Source organism: Bicyclus anynana, chromosome 27 (genome assembly GCF_947172395.1).
Source record: "Bicyclus anynana chromosome 27, ilBicAnyn1.1, whole genome shotgun sequence".
Lineage (NCBI taxonomy): Eukaryota > Metazoa > Arthropoda > Insecta > Lepidoptera > Nymphalidae > Bicyclus > Bicyclus anynana.
In genome coordinates this window covers 4,789,647-4,809,886 of record NC_069109.1, presented here as the reverse complement: position 1 = coordinate 4,809,886, position 20,240 = coordinate 4,789,647, and the positions used below count along the sequence as shown (strand labels likewise).

General features: G+C 37.6%; 1 protein-coding gene across 4 annotated transcripts in view; it reads right to left on the bottom strand.

The window, feature by feature from the left end:
- Positions 1–581: 581 nt before the first annotated feature.
- The window catches only part of LOC112053781 (oxysterol-binding protein-related protein 8), an 81,356-nt gene continuing 61,697 nt past the window's right edge, over positions 582–20,240 (bottom strand). For all 4 annotated transcript variants that reach the window (XM_052890415.1, XM_052890416.1, XM_024093356.2 and 1 more), the window contains 6 exons: positions 18,369–18,506; positions 16,658–16,778; positions 15,051–15,093; positions 13,249–13,410; positions 12,141–12,241; positions 582–9,684 (listed from right to left, as the gene is read on the bottom strand). In XM_052890415.1, coding sequence (XP_052746375.1) covers positions 9,545–9,684; positions 12,141–12,241; positions 13,249–13,410; positions 15,051–15,093; positions 16,658–16,778; positions 18,369–18,506 — 705 coding nt within the window. In that variant the 3' untranslated portion in view covers positions 582–9,544. The remainder of the gene's footprint in view (positions 9,685–12,140; positions 12,242–13,248; positions 13,411–15,050; positions 15,094–16,657; positions 16,779–18,368; positions 18,507–20,240) is intronic.

Genomic DNA, 20,240 nt, shown 5'->3' with positions numbered 1-20,240 from the left:
GTCAGACTTGTTTTAATTCACGAGTTCACAATTTATGCTGAAAATACTAAATGCATTCGCTGGACTTACTTGTGTTGTATCGTAGTTTAGCAGTATTACTACAGATGGCGCTTTTCGATTACAATTTTCTTAACCACAGACTCGTAACACATTCCAAAATTTACTCCCTGTCCAGTGTTCGAAGAAGTTTTACTTCAAAAATATATGAGTTCGTTTTTTTTTATTTATTGAGTAAGAATATGATGAAACTTATGATATCCTAATCTAAACATCATCTAAACAATGACAATATCTTTTAATAAAAGAACACACAATCATGTAGAAAATTTCACTTAAAAACTTACCTATTTTGCTTTGTCAGTTTTAGAATTATTGGTAAAGAAAATTATACCTAAAAACCTTTAAATATAGTCCAATATTCAATAAAATCCTAAATTCAGAGCAAATTCAACCTTAAGGATTCAGTTTAAGGTTGAATTTGCAAATGCGACTACTTGAATTGAGTGCCAAGAGGTTGTGTTTTGGCACTCATTGAATGGGGAATCAGAGATCGATGTCGGCAGAAAAATAAAACACTAACAATAAATTGGAAAAAAATATATATTCACTGGATAAATCAACAAAAATATCAACAATCTAATGGTCTTATCTTATATGATAAACACATCATAGAAATAGACCGAGAGCGAGTGGACGCGCTGCTGAGGGTGTTTGTACAGACAATTTTACAACTTTTACTTCCATAAAATACACTTCTATTAACTTAATTTTTATTATTATTTTAGTTCGATGGACGGTAGCTAAAATTGTATTTAACTAATAAATTAATTTTGTTAATCATATTTTTATTTTTAAATTGTGTTGTGAAATAGTGTGTAGCTAATACAAGTAAATATAATGTACTTGATTTCGTAGCAATCTTAGAATATTTTTTAATTAAAAAAAAAACTCAAGCACCTTCAGCAAACATTCCAGCATCTCTCGGCCTATACGAATATAATCAATAATAATAATGAATTACAATATCTACAATTATGTAGGAAAATAGGTATAATAGTAATAATTAATACTTAAAAAATGGCAACACCACGTAAGGACTTCGACGGAATACTACCAAAAAGTTTCGACAATAATACCTCCGAGTTTCCATCGAATGGTAGAAAAAAATGGCTTCAAGCTGGCAACACTTTATTTCTAATTTCGACATTAGAATTGCCGCCAAAATTTATAGAATACTCAGCCAAGCTACCCAAGCACCGGTATCACCATCTTCCAATATGTCTGATAGTTTTACCGTATTTTTTTTAAAGTTTTGACATAGACATAATGATTGAATAAGCTTCCGACACTTATCGGAAGGTTTGTAAGCTGGCCTATTTACAGGCCAATTTATATCCTTATAATTATGACGTAAAGTTTTACTTTTTTTTTAATGTAAAGATAAATAAAGGCGTGTGTTGAACATGAATAGTTGGGATTATTTAAATTAGGTTGTATGAAAACATAAAAAGTTTTTATTTATTAGTTATAGTTCTTTAAGTTAACTCTTCGACACCTTGAAGTTATGGTAAATACTCCTGAGCATCCTGTATATAAAAATGAATCCATATATCCCTTAGTCACGCCATCACGCGTGAACGGATTTTTTCATGTGTTTGTTTTAAACAGGAAAAAATTCTTCTGACAGAAAAAAATTAAAAATTGCGCGAAAATTAGAAAAAGGGGGTAGGGCAGGGGTAGTTGAATACATCGATTTTCACGCGGACGAAGTCGCGGGCTTTCGCTAGTCTTCTATAAAAAAACAGTTCCACATAAATTAATGAAATAAAAATTAAAAAAACAGTAACACCCAGGCAGCTAGGCTAAGTAGTCTATAAATACAATGATAGATTTACTTTGACATTTGACTAAATACTTTTTGTATATACTCGCATAGTATGGCCACAATTTCACTTAATAGAAAGTAATTTAGTCAAATATGGCCAATAATGCATCGAATTGAATTTTAATTATTCAATAAAAAAATACTAATCAAATGACAAAATATTTTTAAATGACTCACAGCGATCAAGGTAAAATCACGCAGCCCGCCTTACATACATATAATTTTTATGCAATTAATTTTAAATTTTCTATAAAATTTACAATGCGCATATGTACATTAGCAAGTGTCAGATATACAAGGACGTGTCAAATTTGTTTTTCAGATTAATTCGCAAAGTGTAAAATTTAATTATAACAATCATTCTTTCTATTCCAATACCAAATGTTGCCAAAAATAGCAAAATTTTGAAGACTCACTTGTTTTTTTATTTTCCACTAATATAACATTGAGGTAGATTAATCAAAACATTAAATATTCAATAAAAATAACAGAATTTTCTGTCACATTTGTATTGAAATATAAAGAAATATGACAATATACGTTATTTTTAATAGCAGGCTGCGTTAAAAATCCAGTGTCCAAAAAAAAATAACATTTGTAAAGACGGTGCGCAATTTTTGAAAAAAAAAAAATAGTGATCAGCTGACTAAATGTATAAATTTTCAACATTGATCAAACACCCCTTCAAATATACCCACCATCTCCTGGCCTACAAAGGAAATATCGAAATGAAGTAGGTAGTTACAACTATACGCATGTCTTTATTTACGTCAATAAGGCTGCATATGCACTGGACAAGTATGCACGGTCGCATATCTGCTATGCACAGCCTAAGGGTATGTTCACATACACCGGTCAGGGAACCAGATAGCCGGACAACTGCCCAGTCAGGGATTTATTTAATCCTTATCAAATTAATTGATTATGAAACACGGCTAAAACTCACGTGATCTTAGGTAGGAGTATGGCCGACTAGTTTCGAACCCATACGGGGTCCTTAGTCATGAGCTGGTTCTTGCATCGCGGCACGATCCAAACTGCGAAGCGGCTGCGCGACGCGCTGCTGTTCGCATTGCGCGCGCGGAGAGGGGTTGAGTGATGGGGAGTGAAGGTTCCGTTACACTCTTCGACGGTTCATTAATGTCATCTTCATTAGACATACAACAAACTTGGAACAAGATAGCGTTAGTTCGGTTTGCTTACAAGAAGACGAGTATTCACTCCCCACCACTCAACCTCTCTTCCAGCGTGCAATGCGAGCATACCTTTGCTGCGGTACGAGGTCAATTGACCTCGTACCTAAAGAAAATAACCCTAGAGTTATGGGAAGTACTCCCGAGCATCCTGTATATTACCTACAACACAGAATAAATATATGACCGACTTCATACTAAGCTCGCTTACACAGTTGTCCAATACACTGACAAACCCTGACATACCTGACGAGCCGGTATATCTGAACACACCCTAATAATAATAATAATACTTAATTTCTATACACAAAAAATGTTTTTTAAGCTCATCAAAAGCTAACTTATAGTTAACAACGCTTTGAGAAAATATTGACCTAGCAACTGTAAACTTTTGAATTTCTTCGTTCACTAAAATTTCTTGAAATTAAATAATATTACCATATGACGTCATACCTAGTAATTACGTCATACGGTAATTTTATATGTAATGTAGTCGTTTCTAGTAATGACGTCATACGGTAATTTTATATGTAATGACGTCGTTTCTAGTAATGACGTCATACGGTAATTTTATATGTAATGTAGTCGTTTCTAGTAATGACGTCATACGGTAATTTTATATGTAATGTAGTCGTTTCCAGTAATGACGTCATCGGGTAATTTTATGTTATGACGTCATGTTTAATAATAATAATATTCAAAATTTAACACTAGACCAAAGGCCTGCGATTGCCAGACATCCTCATTTTAGGTAAGTATTTAGTAAATTTTAGTAAGCAGTATTCATATTCATATTTATTTTAATTTATTATGTAACACGACTAGAATCAGCTCATGATTAAGGGCCCCGTATGGGTACGAAACTTCTACGTTGTACCACGTAAGTTTTAACCATGTTTCATAATAAATGACTACGAAATATTATATTCCTATAGATATAGAATAAAATAAAAAAAAAAAAAAAATTATGTCAACATTTTCTCAAAGCAAATTCAACTAACAGCTAAAAAAAAATATAGACATTTTATATCATACGTGGAAAGCATAGGCAAGTTTAAAAAAAAGCGGTTTCATTGTCTGTCTGTAATAACAGAAAAAAAAACTATTAATACTAAATTTTGGTAGAAATTTCAACTAAATTATATATTGATAGAAATCAAAAATATTTTGCTAATTCTATATGTGACTATTAAAATAGTATTACGTCATCGATCTCCTATTAAAAAGTGGACACAATCAGCGACCAAAAAACGTCTCCCCACTCAATGAGTGCCAAACAGAACTTCTTGGCACTCAATTCAAGTAGTCGCATTTGCAAATTCAACCATAAACTCTATAATTAAGGTTGAATTTGCTCTGAATTTGGTATTTTATTGAATATTGGACTATATTTAAAGGCCTTTAGGTATAATTTTCTTTACCAATAATTCTAAAACTGTCAAAGGCCAGTTTTTAAGTGAAATTTTCTACATGATTGTGTGTCCTTTTATTATATTACGTATATAATTATTCTATATTAACGAGAAAATAAATTAAGAGAAATTAGGAGAAAAAAAATTCCACCGAATTTACTTAATATTTACTACCCTAAAGGTATATTTTAGGTACGATTCTACCAAAAAGGTAGGTTTTTTCATTACCATCAGGTGTAGTAACTCAAACAATTTGAAAATTATTCTTATTAAATACTTTTATAGTATAATTAAATAAAAATAAATAATTATAGTACATTCTCTAAACTTTCTCTAAACTTGGGGTGTAAGGGGGAGGCTAGTACCAGTCTGTCTCCCCAATTGTCAACCTCACCTGCTCGTGGTGCACCCTGCAGATGGACCGACGAGGCTCTGGCGACCGACGAATGGCGGTATATCCATTCCCACAGGCTAGATTAGGAAATGCCTCAGGCCGGTGTCGGGCAGCAGCGACATCGGCGCGAATAATCTAGCACTGCGCTGACCAACCCGCATGCCCAGCGTGGTCAGTATCGGGCAAAACTTTGTATGGACCGAACAAATATAACACAGCCCCTAGTCCCCGGCAGCCCCGCTATTCCTGGCTCTGGCAGCGGTTACGGTAACGGCGGGGCAAGGGGTGTTAAGAATCTCCGGCAGAGATTCCGCTGCCAACCCCGACGACTAGACCTGGCAACATACAACGCACGCACTTTGAGGTCCGACGAAAAGGTCATCGAGCTGGAAGAAGTTATGAGCAAGTTGCACTGGGATGTCATAGGATTGTCTGAAGTCCGAAGAGAGGGGGAGGGCTCGATAATCCTTGAATCCGGCAACATGCTCTACTACCGGGAGGGCGACCAACAGTCCCAAGGTGGTGTCGGATTTATCGTTCACAAGTCCCTCGTGAACAATGTTGTAAAAGTCGAGAGTGTGTCGAGCAGGGTAGCGTTCCTGGTCCTCCGAATTACCAAACGGTATTCGTTGAAGGTTATACAGGTTTACGCACCGACCTCGACACATCCCGACGAGGAGGTAGAGGTATTGTATGAGGATATTTCTAAAGCCATACATGCCTCAAACTCTTATTACAATGTTGTGATGGGGGATTTTAACGCAAAGCTGGGCGAACGTAGCGGTTCAGAGTTGAAAGTGGGACGATTTGGGTATGGGCAACGGAACGATAGGGGCCAAATGTTGGCTGACTTCATGGAGAAGGAGGGCCTCTTTATGATGAACTCCTTCTTCAAGAAGCCACCACACAGGAAATGGACCTGGATGAGCCCCGATGGTTCCACGAAAAATGAGATTGACTTCATCTTGTCTACCAAACGGCAAATATTCAACGATGTTTCTGTGATCCATAGGGTGAAAACCGGCAGCGATCACCGAATGGTTAGAGGCACGTTGAATATCAACATTCAGCTGGAACGGTATCGACTGGTGAAGTCTACGCTCCGACCTACTCGTGCCCATATCCAAAACCCCGAGTCCTTTCAACTAGAACTGCAGAACCGCTTTGATTGCCTAGCAAATTGCGAAACTGTGGACGATCTGAACAACAGGTTCGTGGAAACTGTCCATTCCGTTGGGTCTAAGTTCTATAAGACCCACCGTACGAAAAGAACCAAAAAGTTCTCAGACCATACACTTAAACTCATGGAAGAGAGGCAAGAAATGAGATTGCAGTCTTCAGCAGATGCGTCAAAATACCGACAAATCAGTAGACAGATCTCTAAGTCGCAAACCAGCGACTTGCGAAACTTCAATACCGAGCGTATTAAAAATGCGATTGAAAACAATCGCGGCTCGAAAGTTTTCGCCAGAGATCTGTCTATTGGACAGAGGCAGCTGACGCGTTTGAAGACCGAGCACGGTAATCTTATTTCTTCCAAGCCCGAGTTATTAAGTGAGGTCGAGAAGTTCTATGGACAGCTATACATGACTACTCAGCAGCCTGTTGACAACTTGGCTAAAGACCCCAGAGCCAAGTTGACCCGACACTATACCGAAGATATCCCGGACGTCAGCCTATACGAGATTAGTGTGGCTCTCAAACAACTGAAGAACAATAAGGCGCCAGGTGAGGACGGAATCACAGCAGAACTCCTGAAAGCGGGTGGAAAACCGATACTTAAAGTCCTTCAGCGATTGTTCAATTCCGTCATTCACGAGGGCACGACGCCTGAGGCGTGGCATAGGAGCGTGGTGGTTCTGTTCTTCAAAAAAGGTGACAACACCTTGCTGAAGAATTACAGACCCATCTCGCTGCTAAGCCATGTTTACAAATTGTTCTCGAGAGTCATCACGAATCGTCTCGCTAATAGGTTTGACGACTTCCAGCCTCCCGAACAAGCCGGTTTCCGAAAAGGCTTTAGCACCATAGACCACATCCATACGCTGCGGCAGGTTATACAGAAGACTCACGAGTATAACCAGCCACTTTGCTTAGCGTTTGTGGACTATGAGAAAGCCTTCGATTCGGTGGAAACCTGGGCTGTGCTAAGGTCATTGCAGAGATGCCGAATTGATTACAGGTATATCCAAGCGTTGAAGTGCTTGTACGAAAACGCCACTATGTCAGTCCGTATTCAGGATCAGACTACGAGGCCAATCCAGTTGCAGCGAGGAGTGCGTCAGGGAGATGTGATCTCTCCGAAGCTATTTACCGCCGCATTGGAAGACGTCTTTAAGCTTCTGGACTGGGGCGGACTTGGCATCAACATCAATGGCGAGTACATCACTCAACTGCGGTTCGCGGATGATGTAGTCATCATGGCACAGACTCTGGATGACCTTAGTACCATGCTCAATGACCTCAGCAGCGTTTCTCAACAGGTGGGCCTGAAAATGAACATGGGCAAAACAAAAATAATGTGTAATGCTCATGTATCGCTCCACCCAGTTATAGTTGAGAACGCTGCACTCGAAATTGTAGACGAATACATATACCTAGGACATATGATCCAGTTAGGTAGGTCCAATTTCGAGAAAGAGGTGAACCGTCGAATCCAACTCGGCTGGGCTGCATTCGGGAAACTTCGCGACATCTTTTCGTCCGAAATTCCTCAGTGCCTGAAGACAAAAGTCTTCGAACAGTGCGTGTTGCCAGTGATGACCTATGGTTCCGAGACTTGGTCGCTAACTATGGGCCTCATAAGAAGGCTCAGAGTCACACAGCGGGCGATGGAACGAGCTATGTTAGGAGTATCTCTGCGTGATCGAATCAGAAATGAGGAGATCCGCAGAAGAACCAAAGTCACCGACATAGCTCAACGAGTTGCGAAGCTGAAGTGGCACTGGGCGGGGCACATAGTTCGAAGAGCCGATGGACGTTGGGGTCCCAAAGTGCTGGAATGGCGACCCCGCACTAGTAAGCGCAGTGTTGGCCGACCCCCCACCAGGTGGACTGACGACATCAAGCGAGTCGCAGGGATTCGCTGGATGCAGGCGGCTCAGTATCGTGATGTTTGGAAGTCCCTACAAAAGGCCTATGTCCTGCAGTGGACGTCTATCGGCTGATATGATGATGATATGATGATTCTCTAAAAGATTATGTTGTTGAATGTCACGTAAATAATAATAAAAAAAACAATATAATAAAGACGAAAATTCGTGTGTATGTTTGTTACTCCTTTACGCCGCAATTACTGAACCGATTTGCATAAAATGTAGATAAATTATACCCTGGATAGCAGCGACGAAGAGATCATACAAGCTGATTCCCATAGGGTTACCTTTAGAAATCCATGCATAATAATTGCTGTACTGTATCTAGATATGAGAAACTGGAGTTTGTACCACAGTATAATATGAATTAATTTTTTCTTTGGGACGGCTTACTTTCACCTAAATTTCATCCTTCGCCACTACTGGATAGTTATTTATATAACTTTTATCCAGGTAAATTTTATTAAACGCCTCTTATAGCTTTAGTTAATTAAAAAAACATATACAGACAGACAGACAGACAAAAAAAACCGCGACATAAACTAAGTTTTGGTCGATGTACAAAGTATCATAATATAGAGACAAACCGCGTAAATGAGTCCTGCACTACAGAGGAAAGGGGTCCTGTGACGTCAGAGGGAACCTGTGACGTCAGAGGAGACTTATGACGTCAGAGGGGAGCGACAGGCAAATTATCCATTCACACATTGACAACGCATCGTAGACAGCGAAGCATATAGACAAATAGAAATCATTGTATTGCGCCTATTGCATTACGTCAAAAAAAAACAACTGTAATTGTGTATTCTGTAAAACGATATGGCGATTCAATATTTTGGTCGTATGTCATGCACAATGATGATCCAAACAAGAATATACTATGACGCGATCCGTTTGTTCAGGCACATCAATGGTCCAAGAAATAATAAACGTATATAAACCACATAAGCCTCAACTTTTTGTAAATCGTGACTTTCAGTTAATTTAAAATATATTGATGTAAAAGAAGTGAAGATATTTATTTAGCGACAAGTTACTGTAATCTCATCTGATCTTAAACGATGATACAAGCAAGCGGTTTTTTTTTAATTCTTTACGAGTTAGCCCTTGACTACAATCTCACCTGATGGTAACCTTATATTAATCTGACGTGCTGGTTGAGAATTTCTAAAGTTTGTTTTCTTTTTGGTTGTCCTAAACGTACCCACCAATATTAAGGGCTCATACTAGGTGGAGGTACTCAACAACGTGCAAGGTATAGTCCCTTATGTTCATCTGCCGCGCTCGAGTAACTGCAAAAATCCCCTCTTCGGCTCCCTTATTAAAACGTATCTTTTTTTATTTGTATCTTATATCTTATGATTTACAACGAGCCGCCAATTAGTTGTCTATTAACTTCTCTGTCTACGACGCGTATTACTGCCCCCCCCCTCTAACTCCCCTCTAACTGTCCTGTGTGGACACACCGCACCCCTGTCACCAGATGAGGACTCATTTAAACAGTTTGCACGTATCATACATTAATTAATTTACATAGTTATCAAATTTTACAAAACTGGCAACACTCAGTCTTTGTGGTAGAATATCCAATTCAGTAACGCTTGCAACACCATCGCTAGCACGAACCCGCCGAAGAGATCCCACGAGTGGGACGATGTGGGCATCCTGCCCACGTTCTGGGGTCTGAAGGCCGCGGCTCTTTGACCTTGAAAAATAAAAAGAAAACAAGTTTTATTTTGAAAATCCATTGACAATCACGAATAGCTATTAATAGGGATGATGACAGTTTTTTAAATTGTATAAAAATTAAGAGTATACTAATAGCAAAGCAATTTTATAAAAGTAACAGGGTATCTGCGATCATTACTTTCGGAGCTACAGGGATTTAAAGGGTCAGATTTGCGGCGCTGCCGCGGATCCCTGAAAAACGCCCCTTACAAAATGGCACGAACTAATGACGTCGTAGGCAATGTAATGATCGTTAGCTTTTATGTGTGTACAAACAAAATTACTAATATCTTTGTTATTTGTGCGTTTATGTTTATAGTTCACATATTAAAAAATGTCACATTTAATGTAAGGAAGCTAAAACTGTATAAATTTTCATCTAATTACGATAAAAGATTTTTAATAGATTTTGAAATTTTATAATCTAATTTATTTTGCAAATATTCAGTCAATCTTTGCTTTTTATATATAAATTAGTTAACATGGACCCTATTTACCCGAATGTATCATAAAAATCAATATATTCAAACCTAGTCATCATCCCAATTAGTCCTTGGGGCTATTATAAAATTCACTAGCGGACTTCCGCAACTTCGTCCGCGCTCAGACCTCCTTAATCCGGCCCTGTCGCAAAATCAGTTCTTAGCGGACGTCTACACGGTTGACGGTATACGGTTTTTTCAACTTGGTACCACCCCTCCTGAGCCGTGATAGCCCAGTGGATATGACCTCTGCCTCCGATTCCGGAGGGTGTGGGTTCGAATCCGGTCCGGGGCATGCACCTCCAACTTTTCAGTTGTGTGCATTTTAAGAAATTAAATATCACGTGTCTCAAACGGTGAAGGAAAACACCGTGAGGAAACCTGCATACCAGAGAATTATCTTAATTCTCTGCGTGTGTGAAGTCTGCCAATCCGCATTGGGCCAGCGTGGTGGACTATTGGCCTAACCCCTCGGAAACTCGAGCTCAGCAGTGAGCCGTATATGGGTTGATAACGACCACCCTTCCACATACTTCCTGAACATTGAATAAAATGTTTTTCAGTTATGATTTATTTAATTAGATTAAAAATTTATCGAGATTAATAATTTGTCCCAGTCATGCAGAATGAGGTTTTTTTTTTATTCTTTACAAGTTAGCCCTTGACTACAATCTCACCTGATGGTAAGTGATGATGCAATCTAAGATGGAAGCGGACTAACTTGTTAGGAATAGGATGAAAATTCACACCCCTTTCGGTTTCTACACGACATCGTACCGGAACGCTACATCGCTTGGCGATACGTCTTTGTCGGTAGCGTGGTAACTAGCCACGGCCAAAGCCTCCCACCAGCTAAACCTGGACCAATTATAAGAAACCTCAATCGGCCCAGCCGGGGATCGAACCCAGGACCTCCGTCTTGTAAATCCACCGCGCATACCACTGCGCCACGGAGGCCGTCAATAGTGCTATAATTTATTTGTTCTTTTAACGACTATATTGCTGTACTCTTCTAAGTGGACGGTACCCCTCAAGCAATGGGGATGATGACTAGGTTTGAATATATTGATTTTTATGATACATTCGGGTAAATGAGGTTAATGTTAACTAATTTATACATAAAAAGCAAAGATTGTCTGGATATTTGCAAAATAAATGAGATTGTAAAATTTCAAAATCTATTAAAAATTGTTTATCGTAATTAGATGAAAATTCATACAGTTTTAGCTTCCTTACATTAAATGTGACATTTTTTAATAAATGAACTATAAACATAAACGCACAAATAACAAAGATATTAGTAATTTTGTTTGAACGCACATACAAATCTAACGACCATTACATTACCTACGACGTCATTAGTTCGTGCCATTTTGTATGGGGCGTTTTTCAGGGATCCGCGGCAGCGCCGCAAATCTGACCCTTTAAATCCCTGTAGCTCCGAAAGTAATGATCGCAGATACCCTGTTACTTTTACAAAATTGCTTTACTATTAGCATACTCTTAATTTATATACAATTTAAAAAACTGTCACCATCCCTATTACAACGTTATCCGCCATACATTTTATCGTAAAATAATACAACACTTCATATGCGTGACACATGACTGAAAAACATTATAGGAACATAAATAAAATTAATAAATACAAAGGTACCTTCGCTCGCTTTTGGCTGATGGGAGGCTTCGGCCGTGGCTAGTTACCACCCTACCGGCAAAGACGTACCGCCAAGCGATTTAGCGTCCCGGTACGATGCCGTGTAGAAACCGAAAGGAGTGTGGATTTTCATCCTCCTCCCAACAAGTTAGCCCGCTTCCATCTTAGACTGCATCATCACTTACCATCAGGTGACATTGTAGTCAAGGGCTAACTAGTAAAGAATAAAAAAAAACCCCTTCTATCTGAAAAACAGTAAAGCAACATAAATAAAATAAATAAATAAAATAATACCTTCGCTCATGCTGTCAACGGTTCTCGTCAAACGCTCCAAGGCCAACGTCTGTTCGCGGAGCGACGCGTCTATTGCGAACAGGGTCTGCTTTAGAGTTCGCCTGAAAAAAAAAACCAATTTATTAAAAAGAAAAAAAAAAACCACAAATATAAAAACAAAATATAGCGATATGTTTTATATGTGTAATGTGTATATGTGGCGAACTTTAGGTTTGGGCATCTACATTCCATATTAATTTCATACTAGCGAACGCCCGCGAATTCGGATTTTCACAAATCTCGCGAGAACCATGGATTTTACCGGGATGAAAAGTAGCCTATGTGTTAATCCAGAGTAAAATCTATTTCCATTCCAAATTTCAGCCAAATCGCTTCAGTAAAATTACTTTATTTTATAAAATTACTGTGAAGTGTGATTTAGAATAAAACGCGCATGCATGGATATATTTTTTTTCCCATTCATTACTGATTACCAGTCAACCGTTCCACTCCGCATTACCTTTTTGATAGACCTTTTATTTTATATCCATATATATATTATTATAATCAGTGCAGTTTATAAATAAATCTTTTTACAACATCGCTGCGTTTTTATATTGATATAAAGCAATAAAATTGTGTTCAAAGATTGTCTTTACATTGTGTATGACATTATATTTTAGGCTTGCGTGTCCACCATTTTGTATTTCAACACAGTTACAATTTTCAATAGAAGCACCCCATAACGGACGTCTGATGCAAATATGTGTGCGTGCGTAAGTGCATTAGTGCGTGCACGCATGCGTAAGTAGGCACATTAGAGCGTCCACGCGTACGTAAATACATTAGAGCGTGCACGGGTGCGTAAATAAATACATTAGAGCGCGTAAATGCATTAGACTGTTACAGGTGCGTAAATACATTAGACTGTGCACAGGTGCGTAAATACATTAGACTGTGCACAGGTGCGTAAATACATTAGACTGTGCACAAGTGTTTAAATACATTAGCGCGTGCACAAGTGCGTGCGCAAGTACATTATGCGTGCACGCGTGTAACTACATTAGAGCACGCACGCGTGTAAAGAACATTAGTGCGTACACGTTCACTAGCACGTAGCGTCACTCACGTGGAAGTCTTGGAGCGCCTCGCCAAGTCGTCGTGGCTGTCGGAGTCGCTCCTCTGCGCCAGCTCCCTGATGCGCTCCCCCGTCGCGCGCGCCGGCGCACTGCGCGCTGACGTCACCACGAAGTCGTCCTCGTACTCTATCACCTCCTCCGCTTGCCACGGACTGAACATAGACAAGCAAGAGTTCATTAGTTAATGGGTTCGATTCCCACAGCTGGAAAATATTTGTGTGATGAGCATGGGTGTTTTCCAGTGTCTGTGTGTATTTATACATTATATACCTAAGTATTTATATGTAGTATATAATTGTATATTAATATTATAATATCAACTATCTTAGCACCCATAACACAAGCTGCTCTGTATGCTTACTTTAGGGCTAGATATTGATGTGTATTGTTTAAGTATATACATTTATTTATTTATTTATTTGATTAAATACTATTTTCATTACACTAGCTCGAAAAGGTTGTCTTTGGAACGCAAAATCGGTGCGCAAAATTCTACTTTATCCATGTAGTAAAAACTCAATGTGCACCCAGTTTTGTTAAAATTAATTAACTTGCGATGTGCCACCAGACTAATTAATATATATGTTACCGTTAAATTATAAAATACATTACTTTATAATCTCACGATATTGTAATCTGTCGATATATTGTGAACTGAGCATACTGATTACAATTTGACGTGTTATTTTACGGTATAATAAAACCTATCGAAGTGAAACCGTTAAATTGCAATCTTAAAACGTCAACTGTCCGAACTTGCCCCTGATTGGTCGGCCTTACAGCAGACCGTTCTGTGTTTATAGAGTTAGGAATGAAACACATATGTCAGTCAACTAAAATACTTCCAAGTATTGTGATATCACGTATTTATTTATTATTTATTTTACCTAAAGACTGACCTAAGTGTCCGAATTTTTATTTACTAACCTAACCTAACTTTAGATTTGACAAAATTATATTTATAAAAAACAATAACAATATTTGACTAATGGAACAACAGTGTTTAAATTAAGTGTTTAAAAAAAATAAGAAATGCACTGGTCACACCTCCGATTTTCTTTCTTTTTCTTTTTTCTTTGATTGGTTCATTGTAATTTTTTACTATTTTTATTATGCCCGCTGTAATATTTTTGTAACTCTATGGTAAATTCATCCTGATTGACAATTTGACTGTTTCACTTCGATAGATTACACTCTACCGAATAATAACACGTTAAATTGTAATCAGTATGATCAGTTCACAATACATAGACAGATTACAATCTATATATATATATAAAAGAAAGTCGTGTTAGTTACTCCACTTATAACTCAAGAATGGCTGAACCGATTTAGCTGAAAATTGGCAGGGAGGTAGTTTAGAGCCAGGAGAAGGACATAGGATACTTTTTATAAAAAAAAAAAATAAAAAAAGTCTGGTTTTCCTTCCTGACGCTATAACTCCAGAACGCACGAACCGATTTCCACGGTTTTGCATTCGTTGAAAAGGTCTCGGGCTCCGTGAGGTTTATGGCAAAGAAAATTCAGGAAAAATTTCAACGTAGGGTAAGGGTAGGGGTATGGTAGGGGTAGGGTAGGGGTAGGGTAGGGGTAGGGTGGGGGTAGGGTAGGGTTTAGGGTGGGGGTAGGGTAGGGGTAGGGTAGAGGAGAGTAGAGGTAGGGTAGGGTAGGGTAGGGGTAGTTGAATATTTACATCGAGTTTCACGCGGACGAAGTCGCGGGCGTCCGCTAGTAAGATTATAAAGTAACGTATTTCACAATTTTACAGTGACTTAATATAGATCAAACTCACTTTGTGTTGCAATGGTTGTACTTCCAGCCTTGATCGGTGATACCTGAAACATTGTTTTAATTTATTTTTCACAAATCCCCCGGGAACCATGGAATTTTCCGGAATAAAAAGTAGCCTATGTGTTAATCCATGCTATAATATATCTCAATACCAAATTTCAGCTAATTCGGTTCAGTAGTCGAGGCGTGAAAGAGTAACAAACATTCACATCATCAAAATCATCAATTTTCGCAAATCTCGGGAAACCATGGATTTTTTCGGGATAAAAAGTAACCTATGTGTTAATCCAGAGTAAAATCTATTTCCATTCCAAATTTCAGCCAAATCGCTTCAGTAGTAGCGGCGTTAAAGAGTAACAAACATCCAAACATCCATACAAACTTTCGCGTTTATAATATTAGTAGGATTTATTTATAAGACCCTGGCAAAAACACTATAGTACCACTAATTATAGCAGCAAAAAATATATACGGTCGAATTGGGAAACCCCCTCCTTTTTTTCCCAATGTGGTCTATATCGATCCCTAGGGGTCTATGACAAACTGCGAGGGGTCTGTGTCAGCGAAAAAAAATTTGGGGGTCGATTAAATGAAAATGGTTTCCACGATAGTGGATCATAAGTCATAACACATACACTGATAGTACCTATTTCTTTACATCATATTATCTTATAATATCAAAACATACATTATTTTAAAAGTAACTATGAAGTAAAAAAAATATTATATATGTTTATAATATTGTGTAAGTTGTAGGATACAGAAAATCAATATCAAACAAGTAGGGGGTCTACCCAACACGGAAAAACATGGCAAGGGGTCTACGACACAAAAAAGTTTGGGAAACCTCTGCTCTATACCCATTTCCTTGAGAAATTAATGAATAACGAATAGGACTATACTGAACATTTTTAGAAGAAAGACTAACTCTATGTCATATAACTTAATCCAGAACTGGTAACCACGAGAAATTGCTACTTATCTGTTATAGTTTTCCTTATCATCTATACTTATAATAAATCTGCAGAGAGGTCAATTCTGTACATGAAATATATTTCCAAAATAACTATCAGGGGGTGATTAGTGATCGATACTGATGCCAAAAATGCAATCAGTAAAATTTTTGTCTGTCTGTATGTTGGTTACAGAAACAAAAACTACTCGAAGGATTGTTATCGAAGGAGAAGTGACTTGAGTGGAAAAGGGGAGTGTTAGATATCTGTCAAAGGCGCCTTTAACCCTACACACATCGTTCGCAAGTGCGTGACTTCTCTCAAGGTCATTCTCTGCTATTCTAGGGTCTTATTTCGGTTACAGTTTGATTTGTTAATTAAGTTGACCTGACAAATGTAAATCATAAACTTTTTTCGACATTAGTTTTCTTATATTTGTAATCTTTTCTGAGTCTGCTAAAAGGATTTTAACGAAACTTGGTACAATTATTCTTCATACTCCTGGACAGGTTATAGTATACTTTTCATCACGCTACGATCAATAGGAGCAGAGCAGTGAAGGGAAATGTTGGGAAAACGGGAGATGTTACTCCATTTTTACAGCGATACTACTGTAAGGGCCGGATTAAAGAGGTCTGGAGAGTGAAAGGGTTACCTTCAGGCAGCGGGCTGCCGGAGTCCCGGTGGAAGAGCCTTGGAGTCCAGGGCGTCACCAAGTTGCGCGCTCTAGCACGCTGGGCTTCTTCTATTATCGTCTTCTGTTCTGTTGCCACTATCTGAAATTTACAAAACATTTTGAAAAAAATATATGAAAAGATATGGTCCAAAATTGTATGGAGCCCAGGATCAGTCATTGTCGTCGTCATCAACCCATATTCGGCTCACTGCTGAGCTCGAGTCTCCTCTCAGAATGAGAGGGGTTACACCAATAGTCCACCACGCTGGCCCAATGCGGATTGGCAGACTTCACACACGCAGAGAATTAAGATAATTCTCTGATATGCAGGTTTCCTCACGATGTTTTCCTTCACCGATTGAGACACGTGATATTTAATTTCTTACAGCCGTGATAGCCCAGTGGATATGACCTCTGCCTCCGATTCCGGAGGGTGTGGGTTCGAATCCGATCCGGGGCATGCACCTCCAACTTTTCAGTTGTGTGCATTTTAAATATCAGTCATTGTACCCTGGCGGAAATAAAGGAATATATATTTTTTAACTAGTTTTGATTATACAAATCTACGAATTAACTTCTAAATTCTTTCGAAATAATATTCATTATCTCCCAAGAAATGAAATTTTCAATGCAGTAGTCGATTTGACGTTTGCTGTCATTGTCAAGTCATAGTTGCTCTATTGGCGACATCTTGATATAACTCAAAATCTTGGGTTTTTATTTTATTTATTTCTTTTTATTTAGTTAGATTTTAATAAAATCCTTGTATTTTTTTAAATTTGAATGATATGGGGTACAAAAAAAAAAACTTCTGACTCACGATTAATATCACGTGTCTCAAACGGTGAAGGAAAAACATCGTGAAGAAACCTGCATACCAGAGAATTTTCCTAATTCCCTGCGTGTGGGAAGTCTGCCATTGCATTGGGCTAGTGGTGGACTATTAGCCTTACCCCTCTCATTCTGAGAGGAGACTCGAGCTCAGCAGTGAGCTTGTTAATGATATACACATTATTTTCAAAGACCGCGCGATAAACGGCGGCTTTTAATCTTACAGCTAATCATTCTACAAGTGATATGATGACCCAAAAAATCCATTTTAAATTAAATATCTTTGGTAAACGATAATTTTTGTATATTTTAGTTAATAAAAAAAAGAAAAACGTATATGATAAAATCAATCTTAGTATCCATGACCTTTACTACCTTCATTTCTAATTTCTTTGTTGGTAAACAGAACTCATCAAGAAAGGCTGTAGTATATAGTATAAAATCTTTAGATGTACAAAAAGAATTGGACATTGTAAAGGTTCACTCATCAAATCTGGGCCCAGTCAATGATAATTTTATACTATAGATCGGTTACGTCTATACAAAATCACCGCAAAAAGTGAACCGAATAATAGGCTACAAGACTGAGCGCACAGATGTACAATTTTGTCTTTAATTTCATTATATATTTATGTATATATAGTTTTTACACTTCCTGAACACACAAATCGAAATTGTAGACGATATTTAGATATTATTTGTTTAAATAACATTCTTTGTTGACCACAACTAACATTGATATGTGAAAATTTCCTCTTTTCATTTTTCATGACCTAGTTTTACATCTAACAGTATTTAACATCACTGGGCCCAGTATGAAATATCCTCCTTTACCCATTTCAAAAAACCTCCCGCGTACCTGGTCCTCATTATGGATGGCCTCCGAGACCTTGATCCAGAGCCTCTGCGACTCCCACTCCTGCTGCTTGTCCAGCCTCATCAGGAACCGGGGTAAACGCTGCTCCTTCAGCAGCGCCACATCCAGGAGGTTGGACTCCTGTGCATTCATCATCATCATCAGAATCAGACCAATAGAGATGGTGACAGCTTTTTAAATCTATACTAATATTATAAAGAGGAAAACTTTGTTTATATGTTTGTATGTTTGTTTGATTGTAATGAATAGGCTCAAAAACTACTGGACCGATTTTGAAAATTCTTTCACCATTCGAATGCTACATTATCCACAAGTAACATAGGCTAAATTTTATTTTGGAAAAAATAGGGTTCCGTAAGATATTTGGGTTTTTCGGATACAAGGTGTAAAAAATCAACCAGAAAAGTAGGGTAGTTGTAGGTAGGAGTAGGGTAGGGGTAGGATAGGGGTAGTTGAAAGTTTACATCGAGTTTCACGCGGACGAAGTCGCGGGCGTCCGCTAGTTGTATATAAATTAGAAGTATGCAAAGGACATATCCCAATTTTGTATGGAGGCTGGGCCTTTATTCCGAGTGTCAACTAAGCAGAACAAATTATTTTTATCTTAAAAGAACATAAAATATAGGTCTTGAAACCCTAAATAAAAAAAAATTTGGAACCCGCATTTTTTTTTAATTAATTAAATAAAATGTATTTTTTTCATTAGCTGACAACATTAATTAAGAATTGTTATCATGGCAACATGCTTGTAACTCACACATTGACAGGTTGTCAGTGATCTTTGCTTCGTAGCGTTCGTTTATGGTGTTTTTAAAGCAATTTTTTTTAATGCTTCCCTGTCTACGATTTAATGTTTCTTTTTAACTTGTCTTATTGACATTTGACAATATTACATGACATTGACAGCTTACACCGGTTAATAATTCAATTCCAGGTGTTTTTATTGGCTGCTTTGTACACTTTTACTGTATTTTTAACCGACTTCAAAAAGGAGGAGGTTCTCAATTCGGTCGGTATTTTTTTTTTGATGTATGTACACCGATTACTCAAAGACGCCTGGAATGATTTCAAAAATTTTTGAAATTTCAATTTGAATTAATACATCACCGGCTTAGCACCGTTTCACTTTTTAGTTTAGTGGGTACGTTTTCAAGTTTTGAAGTCGGTTGTATTTTTTTTAATTAAAATTTTTATTATCTATGTTTAATTTGTAGACAAGGGAGCGAAACGAAAAAAAAAATTATCTATTAATTAGATAATTTTTTTTCATCGGGTTCCAAAAATTCTGAAAATTATTTTCTTCAACAGCAATTTGTATCTTCTATCCTTAAAAATACTATCGACCTGCTTAAAAATTATAAATAATAGGCCCATTTTGGGACATATCCTTTGTAAAGCAAATTTTGTAAAAGGACAGACAAAAAATAAAAAAAAAAAATTTTTAGCTTCAGTATCGATTATATAATGCCCCCCAACAAAAATTTTCAAAATATCTTCAATGTACAGAATGTACAAAATGTATTGAATTCGTATTATAAGTATAGATTCTAGATGGCGCTAGTAGTACTCTATGCCACGGTAACGTTTGTTGTTACAAATGGTGTAAGTAAAATCTCAAATTGCGAATAAATGTATAGAGTTCGACCAGTTTTATTATAAGTATAGATATTGATATTGACGGCCGCGTGGCGCAGTGGGTAGTGACCCTGCTTTCTGCATCCACGGCCGTGGGTTCGATTCCCACAACTGGAAAATATTTGTGTGATGAGCATGGGTGTTTTCCAGTGTCTGTGTGTATTTATACATTATATAAGTATTTATATGTAGTATATAATTGTATATTAATATTATAAT